The sequence below is a fragment of the Eleginops maclovinus genome, chromosome 20, assembly GCF_036324505.1.
Source record: "Eleginops maclovinus isolate JMC-PN-2008 ecotype Puerto Natales chromosome 20, JC_Emac_rtc_rv5, whole genome shotgun sequence".
Lineage (NCBI taxonomy): Eukaryota > Metazoa > Chordata > Actinopteri > Perciformes > Eleginopidae > Eleginops > Eleginops maclovinus.
The window spans coordinates 6,707,680-6,721,138 of NC_086368.1; the positions used below are offsets into that span (position 1 = coordinate 6,707,680).

The 13,459-nt window shown below is 38.8% G+C and overlaps 2 protein-coding genes across 5 annotated transcripts in view; one reads left to right on the plus strand and one right to left on the minus strand.

The window, feature by feature from the left end:
- The window catches only part of pxk (PX domain containing serine/threonine kinase), a 48,725-nt gene extending 37,732 nt beyond the window's left edge, over positions 1-10,993 (plus strand). For 2 of the 4 annotated variants that reach the window (XM_063911467.1, XM_063911466.1), the window contains exons 17-19: positions 1,847-1,906; positions 3,170-3,198; positions 7,411-7,528. In XM_063911467.1, the coding sequence (XP_063767537.1) occupies positions 1,847-1,906; positions 3,170-3,186 (77 nt within the window). In that variant the 3' untranslated portion in view covers positions 3,187-3,198; positions 7,411-7,528. Of the gene's footprint in view, positions 1-1,846; positions 1,907-3,169; positions 3,199-7,410 lie in introns of all 4 variants that reach the window. The other 2 variants (XM_063911465.1, XM_063911464.1) reach the window with 1 other exon arrangement.
- Positions 10,994-11,970: 977 nt separating this feature from the next.
- The window catches only part of LOC134883341 (alpha-tectorin-like), a 32,305-nt gene continuing 30,816 nt past the window's right edge, over positions 11,971-13,459 (minus strand). The window contains exon 14 of the mRNA XM_063911661.1: positions 11,971-13,405. The gene's annotated coding sequence lies outside the window, so the exon portion shown is untranslated. The remainder of the gene's footprint in view (positions 13,406-13,459) is intronic.

Below are 13,459 nucleotides of genomic sequence, written 5' to 3' on the forward strand. Positions count from 1 at the left end.
TCATTTTGTTTGTTGGTTAAACCTGAGGCTTTATGTGGCTGAAAACGTTAAAAAATGTGATGAAAATATGTGAATCTGCTCGATCTGATAACATGCCCTCAATGCAGTTGACTGTTAAATGTTATGTGTTCCGTGAACCAGCGTTGTCGTTCATTGATCAGAGAGCTGTCAATTGTGCTGATTTTGTTCGAGACGTGCATCTCCTTCAAATGTGCGCTCAAGGCCCAGACACACTGTGCCGATTGTTTGACTTGTGGATAGGCCTACTGATGTTCAGGGATTTTAAAAGTAGCCTCAATTAGGCCTGCATGAAGTTTGAAAGTATTTGCTGTTGCAAAGATCGTTTATGAATGCACTTTTCAAAAAGTTGTGAAAATAAAATGTCTTCAAATACAAAATAAAAAAATATTTACATTTGATCAGTTTTTAATGAAACTCGTCATTGCCTGCAACCCACAAAAGATGGCATTTACTGCAGAGGTGTGTGTGGGTTAGGGCAGGCGGACGGGATTTTGGGGAAGGGGGGCCTCGGGTGTCCTTTCCTATTCTAGGGGAGGCTCACATTCACCCAATTTGAAAACCCCTGATCTAGTCGAAGCAGCATCCCATCCACATCGGCTCTAAGCCCATCATTGGCCTCCTTAATGTATGTTATATCTGCTCGCAGAGCTGTCAACAGCCTTCCGACTTGACCCATCTCTTCTCTGGCTTTTTCCAGTGATTTCTGCATAGCAGACAGGACGCTACCTTCATTAGCCTCTCCTTTGCTAGTACCTGCGGAGTCTGCTAGCTTGACGTTAGCCCTGCCGGCTACGCTAGTATTAGCCCTACTCGTCATAGTGCATACATCTTCAGCTATCAATTTAGTTTGTGTTTAATTATCACTTCCCTAAAACTGGTAACACAGCCACTCCGGATTAACTAGCGAATTGGGTTTCTCAGGACGTTTCCAACTAGGCGACCATCTTGCTCGGTGATCCCACTTAGATAGAGTCGGAGGATGAAACCCTCTTTATTGTCACATACATGCACACAGCAGAGCACACACAGGTCCTCTGCATTTAACCCATCCTAGTACTAGGAGCAGTGGGCAGCTATCGTGCAGCGCCCGGTGAGCAATGGGAAGGGGGATTGGAGGTGTCCGGTGCCTTACTCAAGGGCACCACAGCAGGGCCTAGGAGGTGAACTGGGACCTCTCCAAGTAGCAGTCCACTTTCCATATTTCAAGTCTGTTCGGGGACTTGAACCAGCGACCCTACGATTCCCAGTCCAAGCCCCTACTGACTGAGCCACTGCTGGACTTGACTCCTGATCGAGGTTTTCTGTAACTTTCCAAAAGTCTGTTCACATTTTCTTTTTCATTAACCAGTATTTAAACACTGCCAGAGCCCATGCTCAGTTCCTGTTAGTTTCCCTAGTCTGTCTTCTGCTGATTTCTCTGACGTCCAGTGCAATTTTTTTGAAAAAGTCTTGTGTTGTTTTAGTTTTTTTTAATGTTTTCTTCTGGCCGCCATGAATCCAACGTTTCATGCTCTCCACAAATATTTAAAAAATAATATTCAAAATGTATACCACAGTGTTTTCTGCCAGATAAAAACTAATGTTTGCTGTCCACAGCTGACGGCAAATTGACTGCACTTCTTTCTGCGGATTGATATGACTGCACATGGTCCGTTTATCCTCCTTAGCAGCGTCTGTTAGCTAGAAATAACAGACTTCTGGAATGTCCAAATTGACCTATCAGATTAGAGTATTCAACTAAATGTTGTAATAATTGCTTTTTACAATCTGTACAAACCTCGTCATGGATTGAAATGTGATGTTTTTTGGTCCTGTCTCTCTTTAGGTTCTGGAGCCAGTTCACCTCCCACATGCCCCTCCTCCCCCACCCCCCCATCCACCACAGGTAGGTCTGTCTGTCTGTCTGTCTGTCTGTCTGTCTGTCTGTCTGTCTGTCTGTCTGTCTGTCTGTCTGTCTGTCTGTCTGTCTGTCTGTCTGTCTGTCTGTCTGTCTGTCTGTCTGTCTGTAACAGTATTAAACATACTACTATGTCCCCTTGTGGTGAGGACCTGCTGTGATGTGTCAGCATGTTGCTCAGATTAATAACGTTTTATTATTAACCCTGGAATTCCTTCCATTCATTTTCATCTGAGATGTACTTAAATATGAAGTTGACCTGTCTGTCTGTCTGTCTGTCTGTCTGTCTGTCTGTCTGTCTGTCTGTCTGTCTGTCTGTCTGTCTGTCTGTCTGTCTGTCTGTCTGTCTGTCTGTCTGTCTGTCTGTCTGTCTGTCTGTCTGTCTGTCTCTTCACCACTTCTCTCCTCTTGGTAATCACAGGTATCTTTTATCTTCTATATTAGGTTGAATTATATACGTATCACTTTAATTTACAGTTTGCTTGTAAAGATCAATGACAGAAAGTGGCTCAGATTGCCAAAGAATGCTATGATGCAGCCTAAATCACGGCTTGAACTTGACCTTCATTTTGCCGTCAAGTACCCACAGTAAGGTTTTGTCTGACTGAGTATTTCACAGTTGCGAGTCACAAAAGTCTGTGCACATGCTGACAAGGTAAACCGCAGGTAAAAATGTGTCCACCAGTAAAGGTTTCCATCATTGCACCTATTACCGCAGGACTTTATGCAAGATTTTTGCAATATTGCATAACCAGCTGCAGCAAACAACAACATTGGGCAAACATGGAGGACAGTAGTGACATTGTTAAACCAAGATGAGAAAGAACTCTTGTTACATGACTGTAAGATGATTGCGCTGCAGTTTATTTTGAAACTGTGTCAGCTTTTCGAAGGGAAAGATGAGCAAAATTACAGGACTGCCTCTTTTTACTGTCAAGAATAAAAAATAAGTTTTTATTGTTATGCTGCTTGATTTTCAAATATCACGCAAGCATTTATATACACCTGTGAACCCTAAAAAAAGTAACTAAATTATTGTTCTCAGGTACCTTAAAGGTCACGTTTTAATTTAATCCACAACAGTGACCTTAATACTGCATCAGTTTCCTACCCTGATGTTAGTGTCTCCTTTCCTTATTTCCTCTCCTACTCTCCTCGTTGTCCTGGTGATTCTGTGTAAATGCTGATTGGTTCACTGAACAGATAATTGTCATCTCCCTCTCTCTTCTTCCTGTGCTGTCTCCACCATAGAGCATGCTCCATTCTGACCGTGTCGTTGGGTAAAGTAAAAGATTTGAAATGTCGCTGCTGCTGATGAATATGATGAAGGTCACTGGTGTTTTTTTAAAGCCGTCGTACACCCTGGCTTCCCAGCAAGCTCACAGAGGTCTGCCTCATGATTGTGATCTCCAGTTAAATAGACTCAAGAGTAAAAATAGACTTTAAATGTAATTTGAATTTGGATACAGCGGGATCACAAGTGTTTGGATCTAATGCAGTGAGCACCACAGGTTGAGATAAGAGATTTCTAAAGGAAGCTGAAATCCAGGATATTTAAGGTCAGGAGAAGTGTTAAAACGTGTGTCTGTAGGTTTTGCTGTCAGTTATAATCACACAAAACATGTAAAGCAATGCCTATACTGGGTATTGTGGCAGGTACTAATATATATATATATATATATATATATCCGATAGCATTATAAAGGTTGATATTACTGATATCTTTTTTTAATAAAAGCATTACGTTAGCATATAATCTTTATCCTTTGGTTTCTAAATATTCAGATTGTTTTTGGCATCAATCATATTTAATGTGCTGTTTAGATCAAATAAAATAAAATGTTTTTGGAAGGCTAAACAGCCAAAAATAAGGATAAAAGCAGAATAGTTGGATAAAAAATCTATCTATCTCCTGACTTTACAACGAGTCAAACAATCTCAGAACAAATACAATAATACTAATAACATTAGTCTAACCTTTATCTGGAATTGTGCAGATGTACCGGGTTAAAGCAGAATCAAAAGACATGCACTTAAAAGAGAGAAGCTGCGCAGCATTTAAATGGTGAATGTAAATGTTATAAATGAAGCTTCAAACTATTAAAGCCTTAAATTCAGCCAACATAAAGTCACTATTAAAAAAAATATTTGTAACGTTGCTTCCTTAAAGAAGCACTACTGTGCTTTTTAGGGGTTTCCCTTTCCTGTAGTGTGTTACTTCCATAACAAAATTAAATCACTATGTAAATGTTGCGCTTTTATTGGCTAGAGTTCCAACACACTGTACGTGATAGGCTAACGGCTGGGACATCTTTTAACGGTTGACCAATCACATCAGAGCTGGCCGGCTAACCAATCAGAGCCGAGGGGCTCTGATTTCGAACAGAGGGTCAAAATAGGTGCTGCAGCACAGACAGTATGAGGAAAATAAAGAGCTTTTTGGACATTAAAGCATGGGGACATGTCCCAGTAGAGACACACTAATATGAACCTAAAAAAGGGCATAATAGCCCCTTAAAGGAAACTAGACTTACAGGAATCAGTCCGTAGAAAGACACCTGATCAGGAGTAAATAATACATAAGTCAATGCTTGTCTAGAACAGGGTGTACGCACATCTTTATAAAAACTTCACAATCTGCAATGATCTCCAAACCTCACACACAGACACACACTGCGTCAGAAGGTCTCATTGGAGATTGTGATGTGTCAGTTACAGCATGTCCGTCTGTCTGTCTCTGTTTCTGTTGGTTCTGTCTGCTCGTGTGTCTGTTGGGGACGGGGATGTCACGGTGAAGACGGGTCCGAAACATTTGTTTTTGGTCAAAAATGTATTTAAGTTATGGTAACCTCTTTGTGCTGCTATTAGCTTTCCATTTTTTGTTTTGCGCCCATGCTGCAGGTTGACTCCCAGTCTCAATGAGCTGCTCTGCAGTTGACTCTCAGTAAATCTTTTATACGGATTTCCATTTGTTTTGATTAATATTCAGATAATACATGTCCGAAAAACATCTTTAACTAGACTATATTGCAATATGTTATTTATTTTACACTGGTAGGTTTTCATTTTTAGCACATCAATTACAATGTGAATAGTTAACATCACTCTTGAACATTTTGGAGATCTGTGCCCGTATTTATCAAGTGTCAAGTCTCTGACAATAGGAAAGCAATCCTGAATAGTGAAAATCCTACTTTTAGGACTACAAGTATAAGCATGTTATCAACTTCTTGAGCAAAGGAGAAGGCTGGTAAGTCTGCCGATATTTCAGAGAGTTCCTAACCCAGGAGTCGCCACAAGGAGGCGTTAAGGCGTCTCATTCTGTAGGAGGGAGAAGAAAAAGTAAACTTATTAAAAGATACAGTTTGGTTAAAAACTTGGTATAAATATTTGTGACACACATTTGGCAGTGTAAAAAAAAACCCCAACATGCAGCAAAAAGCAGTTCAAAATCTAATGTTGGTAACCCTTACAGTGACAGAAACATTTCATATCAATGAGGTTTTATTGATTTATACTTACTTATACAATCTTTGTTATATGGGGACAAGGTATATAGTTGAAATAGGGATTAGAAATAACATTTAAAGTCCTCCAACATTATCACTGTATGTGAAATACTGCAAGATACACACTTAATATGTTCCACAGCTCACAGTCAACTTTCCTCTATCTATTTATTTTGGGTTAGGGACTGTGTAAAGGTATGAATTTATTTTCGCAATATAATTTTGCATATGCATTCTTGGTTACTGGTTCATTTGTCTTAAAACAAAAGCCTTTACACAAAGATGTTGCACTACTTTTTGAAGAGACACTTGATAAATACGGGACCTAAGCATGTGTTTTTAGATAGATTTTCTTCCTTGCATTTCTTTTCTGGTTTTAGATTAAGTTGCAGACATTTAAAAACATAATGCAGATAATTGATAATGTTTGTATACTTAATAGACCTTCACGGTGGCGTGTTCTTAGGACACAGCCTGTATTAGTCTTCTGAAACTCTGCCAGCATGTGATCTCAGAGCTGAGGCCACGTTTCACATTGAATCAAATGAATTGTGAAATGTTGACACAGCTGGACTCTGATCTGACACATCCGATCACAGATGTCTCACTGGCAGTGTAACAGAAGAATCGTCTGAATATTACATGGGAAAAAACAACACTAAAGGTCACTGTTGCTGCTTAATTTAATGAAAGTCAGCTTGGAGATAATCCGCCCCTGCAGGCATTAGTGGGTCTATAATATTTCACCAATTTGTTATGTTTTCACTCTTCACCACAGCCAAAAAACGTATATTCCTCAAAAAATATGATCGTACAACATGTTAATGTCTCCTGCAGTGGTGAGCTTCTCCAGGTGTGGTTAGCATCTGTCTGACTGACAGATGTCCTTTCATTACTCCGCAGATAATTCACTGTTTAGTCGAACAGTAAGGTGGGCTCTGTGGACTTAAAACGCAGCTTTAGGCCTCTGCTTCACCTCTACATGTCGGAGCGCTCCATTGTTTTGCTTCTTTTCCCTGTAATCCCTGGGTTTTATTTCAGTTTGGGATGCAAAATGACCCCACTGTAGGAGGATGTACCAAATCTAGGTTAAATTCACCATCAGTGCACTGTGTTGATGAAAGTGATCTCGACAAAGCAAGACAAAGAATGAAAACACAGGGGAAGCACCTAGGACCAAAATATGTAAAGCCACAACTAGTTTAGAGATGAAACAACTACAAGTCCCAAAAAAGCATTGATGAAAGAATCATCCAATTAGAAGGCCTCAGGGCTTCCATGCAGGTTATGGTGATGTGAAGTTAGAGGTTGAGCCTTGTTGGATAAATTAAAGTTTGTCTTTGATCTGAATATTGGAAAAACTAGGATTTCATTTAGCCTTCATAGAGAAGCATCCATCCCCTCTGTTGAACATAATTTAAAGAATTAATTCAGGAACCACAGGGCCTTTTGTAACTGAGCAACATGTGTTTGTAGTGTCAAAAAACTTTTAATTACCCGAACTGAAGGTTGGGTTGAAACTGATGGTGGATTGAATTCAGCCTGGAATCTGCAGACGCTGGTTTCACAAAGTTAATTGTTTCAGAAACTCTCTTATAGTATGGAAAACCAACAGATGTGTCATTGTTTCATTACTTTTCTTGTCAGGATTTTAAAAATGTAGGCAACCACAGGTTAAATGTTAATGTTAGCTAAACACAAACCATGAACTGAGGTAAAAAGCAAATAAGAAGTCAGGTCATTATTTCGTATACATTCAGACTTCTTTTTGCAACTTTCGGAGTCACCCCCAGCTGAACATTATCGAGAATGCAGGTTAAAGCCACTTACACATTGGCTTTTCAGATTCCGAGACCAAACAAAGATGAACCAGAACAGATTATTTGATCTCTGTGTAACCAGCCTCTGGGGAAACTAAATGTCACCAGAAGCTAATAGTTTTGTTTTCTCACGCTCTCTCCCTTCCTTCTCTCCTTTATCCAGGAGCCCTGACTGCTCCTCCCCCGCCTCCTCCTCCTCCTCCTCCTCCTCCCCCTCCTGCACTAGACTCTCCCTCCTGTCCTCCTCCTCTTTCCTCTGATGGAGCACGAGGAGGTCGTACGGCCTTGCTGAGCTCCATCCAGGGCTTCAGTAAGGGCAAACTGAAGAAGGCCGAGACTGTCGACCATAGCAAACCTATCATGTGACCCCCCCTGCCTCCATCTCCTATCCTCCACCAGGAAACCTCCGTCACTACGACACCACCGACCCCCTGGTTTTGCACTGTGGTCCCGGACCGTCGCTCCCTGAGATGTGAAAAGGATTCACAAAAAAAAAAAAAGATTTTAGTTTTTATCGCTGCTCCTGCTTTTTTCAGCTTTTCATTTTAAATCTGTGGTGGGAAAGAGTAGAGGACAGCCGGGGGGAGTCTGTCCTTTCAGAAACTGAACAATCATCTGAAGGTTTGTCCTCTTTGACTGCATTCTCATGAGGAAACACCGGGCTCCAGATAAAAACGCTGGGGAACTGGGTGTGGTTGGGTTTTTGCTGCTGCTTATTCTCTGCTGGTAAAAGTGGTGGGATTTGAACGTTTTGGAGCCACTATGGATGCTTCATCTCGCTGATCATGACATGAATTCCCTGGAGACTAAACTGTAAATCAGTGCTCTGACACTGGCGCTGCACTGCTCCTGAATCCGGTCCGAGCTCCAGAAAGTTGATCTAGACCTTCTCTCTTTTTAAATCATCTCAAAACATTCGGCACCGCTCCTTCACTGCAGGAAGTCTGTATAGCACACGGCAAAATGTAATTTCTGTCTTAAATATTTCTTATTTTCCTAAAATAAATGGGAGAAAAAACCCTTGAGTGCAAAATATTAAACTTCTCTATTTTAGGCTTTTTGTGTTCATAAGGCAGGTCGCTCGATTTGAAATTAGAAAAAACAAACTTGATCTTTGAAAATATTCACATACAAGTTGATTTTCACTGGAAGCAAGTTTGAAATGAACCTCCAGGTGTTTTTCAACCTCACTAGGAAAATAAGACCCAAGTTACAGACAGAAATTACTTGATGAAAGGATGTTTGCAGCAAATATAAATTTCTCACAAAAATGATGCTTCGCTGAAATGAAGAAGCTAGTGAAATACATCCAATATGTGCAATGGAAATAAAGTATTTAAATAATGACGTAAATAACTTAAATGTCCATTACAGAAACAAACATGTGATCTGTACCATTTTAGGTTTGACTGTCAGCCTGTTCATACGTCATTCCTCCCTCTTCCTTTGTTAAATGAAACTGAGCACCACTTACATTTCATCTTGATGCATCCTAATCATCTTGATAGTGGCTGCAAATGCAAATGAATCAGCATTTGTTTTGCTAATTTTTTGCGCTACATTTGGATTGAAAGTTCACTCATGCTATGGAAAAAATAACAATACACATCTTTTTACGTGGTAACCACTCTGCTTTGTTTATTCATGTCCAGGGTAGGGCTCGTATGGAAGCCCTGAGAGGAAAGTGAGGTAAACAAAAATCTGGTGATCCATTTTCTGATCAAAATCTGTTCTTATTAGTTTTCTCTCCCGTTTTTATGACTTAAAACATTTTGGAAAAAAGTTCCTAAATCAGTTTTCTCCTCGCCAAACAGGAAACAAATGTTTGTAGGTAAATAAAACCAATACTTTTATCCGGATTAAGTACATGTGGTAGTGGTCCACTCCTGCCTCTTGTGGCCAAGCTGACTAATAGTAATTTGGAGAAATGATCCTGCATGGCAACACTTTTCCCCCCAAAGGAGACATAGACAAAAAGGTTCTTGCACAACTTCATAAACACAGAAGGATCTGTTTTAGATCAGACTGAAAAAAAGTAAATCACCAGAATATTTCCCTCCTTGTTGCCTCTCAGGGCTTCCATAGCTGCACATGAACATTTCAAACCTGTTGGAATTTAGAGCACTAATTCAACTTTTCCTCCTTTCTTCTTCAGTGAAATTGTCACCTTCATTCTGTAACTGCTGCCACATGTAACTAAGAGATGTCTGACAGTTAATGTGGTAAATGAGTGTGAGGTGGTGTGTGCCACTACTAGTGCTTGTGCAGCTGCTCTCTCCATTGGACATAATGGCTTTGCTCTACACAATGTCAATTTTGCACTTTTTGGTGTGAAAGACTGAATCACAGAGATACAGGTCAGACATTAGTTTTGTCCCGGGTCAGAAAAACCTGGCTCAACAGCTCTGATTGTTTTTAGGGTCTGAAATTAATCTGAAATACTTTTTCTTCACCCAGATCGCTAATAGGTGTAAGTGTAATATTTTTATGTTATTTTTGCTTCTTTGCATGGCAATAAATTCATACTATTTCACATTTCTGATTTCTGAAAATCTACTTGCAGATACTTGTTACTGAGAGAAAATCCATCATAGTCAATATTTACTCACCTTTAGCTTAACTTTATCACTTCATAGTCATGTGGTGAAAGTCGCTTGCATGAATTGTTTTGAACATTTACCATTTTTCAAATGTACATCAGAGACGTTAAGTAATTCAAGAACATAACCTGACTTCAAATGATGCTTTAGGCCGCATCTTTGCTCATTCTGCAGAATTTGGATTTGAGTTTCATATTGTTATGTAATGCACAGATCTTTAAATAAATAACCAAGCTATGGGACATAATTGGGGTTGGAAAATGATGATTTAAGAAAAGCTTGATTGGTTCATCAGAATCGATTTATTTGATTATTATCTGTTAATTCATCACCAAGGAATGTTTTAAAAGCTATAAATGGAGTTTCCTTATTTCTTTATAGAAATAACCTGAAGGAAGGAGATCGGTCCTCATTATCTTTAGATTTGATAATCTGACCTTCACTGTGGGTGCAACCTGTTTTTGTTAATCAACACTGTTGACACTAGCATTGTAACCCTTTTATCTTCCTTTGACGTCCATTGAGGCTTAATTTCAGACCCTGAAAGTGCTGATTCCTGTTATTCCTTGTTAAGTCTTTTTTTGCATCTGTTTGTATTCTGTAGTTTTGTAATATGTGTGTCACAGAGCTGAGATTATTTTATTGTGCCATATGGATCCTTGTGCCTATGGAAATAGGAATGTTTTTTTTTTTATATAATAAGTGACAATATCCTATACCAGATGATCTGTTTGTACACAGTTCTGTCTGCAGCTTAGGGTTTTCTTTGACTTTTTTCAGTGCAATCCGAATGTGATGTTCATTCAGATGGATGCTGAATTGCATCAGTATGTTTGTCTGCAGCACTTTATCCACGAGGGGTGGAAGACAGAAGTACAGAGGTGTTATTCTTTTTTTTCTAAACAATTAAAAGTCCCAGAGCTGCCCTGGATTACTAATAAAATGGTATGAAAACCACTCTTCAATCTCCAGAAGGTAAATGCATCAACTGTTTTGCCCAGTTAATTCCTTCAAAATGAGGAATATCTCTACATTAAATGCATCTGCAAAACTACGCTCTTCATCTATATTTCAATTTAAATACAACATAGCCAACCTGTTGTCATGAAAACTATTTGAATAAAAAATTGTTCAGTAAAATTGAGAGCAAGTTGCGTTTTTTGCACATACTTGTGATGAACTGTTTTTTTTTAAACACACCTACAAAAAGTTTAAAGAAAACAAAGATGAAAGTTTGTATTTACAATTGTTTGAGCTTAGACAGCGTGCTGAAGCTCGGTTTCAATGTTGGAGCAACCTGTCCCTCGTATATAAACCTGCGTTATAAGACTGATTAAGAATGGAATGGTTTTTTTCCGAATGACTGCTGAAATTATTGAGTCCATAAAAGGATGAGTGCCATAAGACAGAATCTGTAAAAGAATAACACAAATATAATAAATCCTTAAATGTAAATAGAAGAAAAAAGTTGGCAGCATTTTAAATTGATTGTTCAATTTTCTTTTGTATTTATATATTTATATAATTTTTAAATGAATTCAAATGTATTACTTCTTGCTTATTGTTTGTTAAAAGAATAAATACAAAGGGCTAAACTTTTAAATAAATAAAAATGTCTAGAAAATATAATACAATTGAATATATAAATACATAAAGAAATTAATGTGAATATTAATGAATACTATTATTATATCTTTTAATTATTTGTGTTTTTTAACATTCTCTCCTGTGACTCCATATAAGAGAGGAAAACAGTAAAGTTGCAGCTAATGAGCTCAACACTTTTTTCACATGTCATTGCAAGCACTGTAATAATACAATTCATTATGCTCCCGTTCTGTCCGAATCCAGTTTAACAGTAGGCACATAACCAACCGCCTAATTAATGTTATCAATTACAGCTGTGTGTGTTTACACGGCAAAGACTCTGCAAAATGTGGGACACATTTGATATTGTAATTTTAACTTGGATTTCAGCCACTTAAAGCTGTATTTACAGTGCAGGATATATCGTTGCTTTAATTATAAATCTACATTTCATGTGCAGTATCACTCCACAGTCAAAAGCTTTGTGTTCTTTTAAGTCAGGAACAAATGAAGCAATGCAAGGACTCAAACTCATGTTTGTCTTTTACCCATTATCCCATTTTTTTTAATGCAAGGAAAGGACACCATAATGAAAGTGATACAGCAGAACAGCACCCAATTAAGGAGAGGCAAGCAGCTAGCTTGGCTGTCAAAAACACACCCATCAATTCCTCCAAAGCTCACGATTTCACATGTATTTTCTTGTTATCTCTTCACAAACTGAAAATTGAAAGATCGAGGCATGTGCTGGATGTTTTTCCTATCCCAGGACATGTGTCCTCAACAGTGATGTCGGTAACGCGTTACTCTAATCAGACCACTTTTTTCAGTAACGACTAATCTAACGCGTTACTATTTCCAAACCAGTATTCAGATTAAAGTTACTTATCCAAGTCACTGTGTTACTATTTTTGTCATTTTCCTTAGTAAAAAGATATACGTTTGCTTTCTTCTTGTGTCTCGGGGAGTGACGTCTATGCGACAATTAAGTCACGTTTTCAGCAGGAGGACAACTCACCTGTAATACCACGCAGCGACACAAACGAAAACAACAATGGAGGGAGGAGAGAGATGCGCGTTTTCTAGCTGGAAATACAGTCACTACTTTGAGTTGGAGTCAGCTAAAGATGAGACATTAAGGTTTGTTGTTCTCTCTGTGCTGGAGACAAAGTGCTATCTAGCTTCAAAAACACTACGTCAAATTAAAAGAAACATCTGGAACCGCAGCACGGCACAGTCAGACTTACAGAGCAAGTCCCACCAGGTGGAGCGAAGCAGAGAGCTGCGACTAATGCAGGAGGTCCCCCACTACCCAAATAACAAAAGCTGGACTTCAGCTGATGCTGTGGGCTGCTTCTATATGCCAAACTGTTTCCAGTCTTTACGATAAACTAAGTCAGTCTTCCTAAAAAGAAAAACTATTCTGCCGGTAAGATATTTCTGATGGTTGATGTGATGATGTTAAGAAAATTATAAAAAGCTTTCTCTTTGTTCTAGTAGTGGTAGTAGTAGAGTGAAAATAAGATTTTTAGAATCAGTCCCTCCAGGAAATCTTGTCATAAGTCAACAAATGGTGCGAGAGCTTGCAATTTAGTACAAAGGTCAAAAAAGTTTGTGCAAAATGCAGAGAATCTTCTGTATATTTAATATATTTTAGGCACTAAAACTGAGAGATCCTAGGGAGTGTAAAATAAAGAAAAAATGTATGTCATATCAGGAATGTAACCGTCACACAGTATCTATTTATTCTCCGTTAAAGAAGCGCTCAGGTATGTTGATGCACTCTTACAGCTTCTGATGTAATGCTCTCATTTAAGAGGATGTTGCTTTGGTAATAACATTTTTTGTGATATGTGGCCCAACATAACTGAGCTCAGTCTTTTCAGGAGATGATGTTCATAAATATATTGATGCGTGTCCAGACTCTTCATCTGGAGGTCTTCACCTAGTTGACAGGTCTGAGTCTCCAACCTGAGAAGAAACATCCAAAGTTGTCACTGCAGGGAAACGTTTCTCTTCTACTCA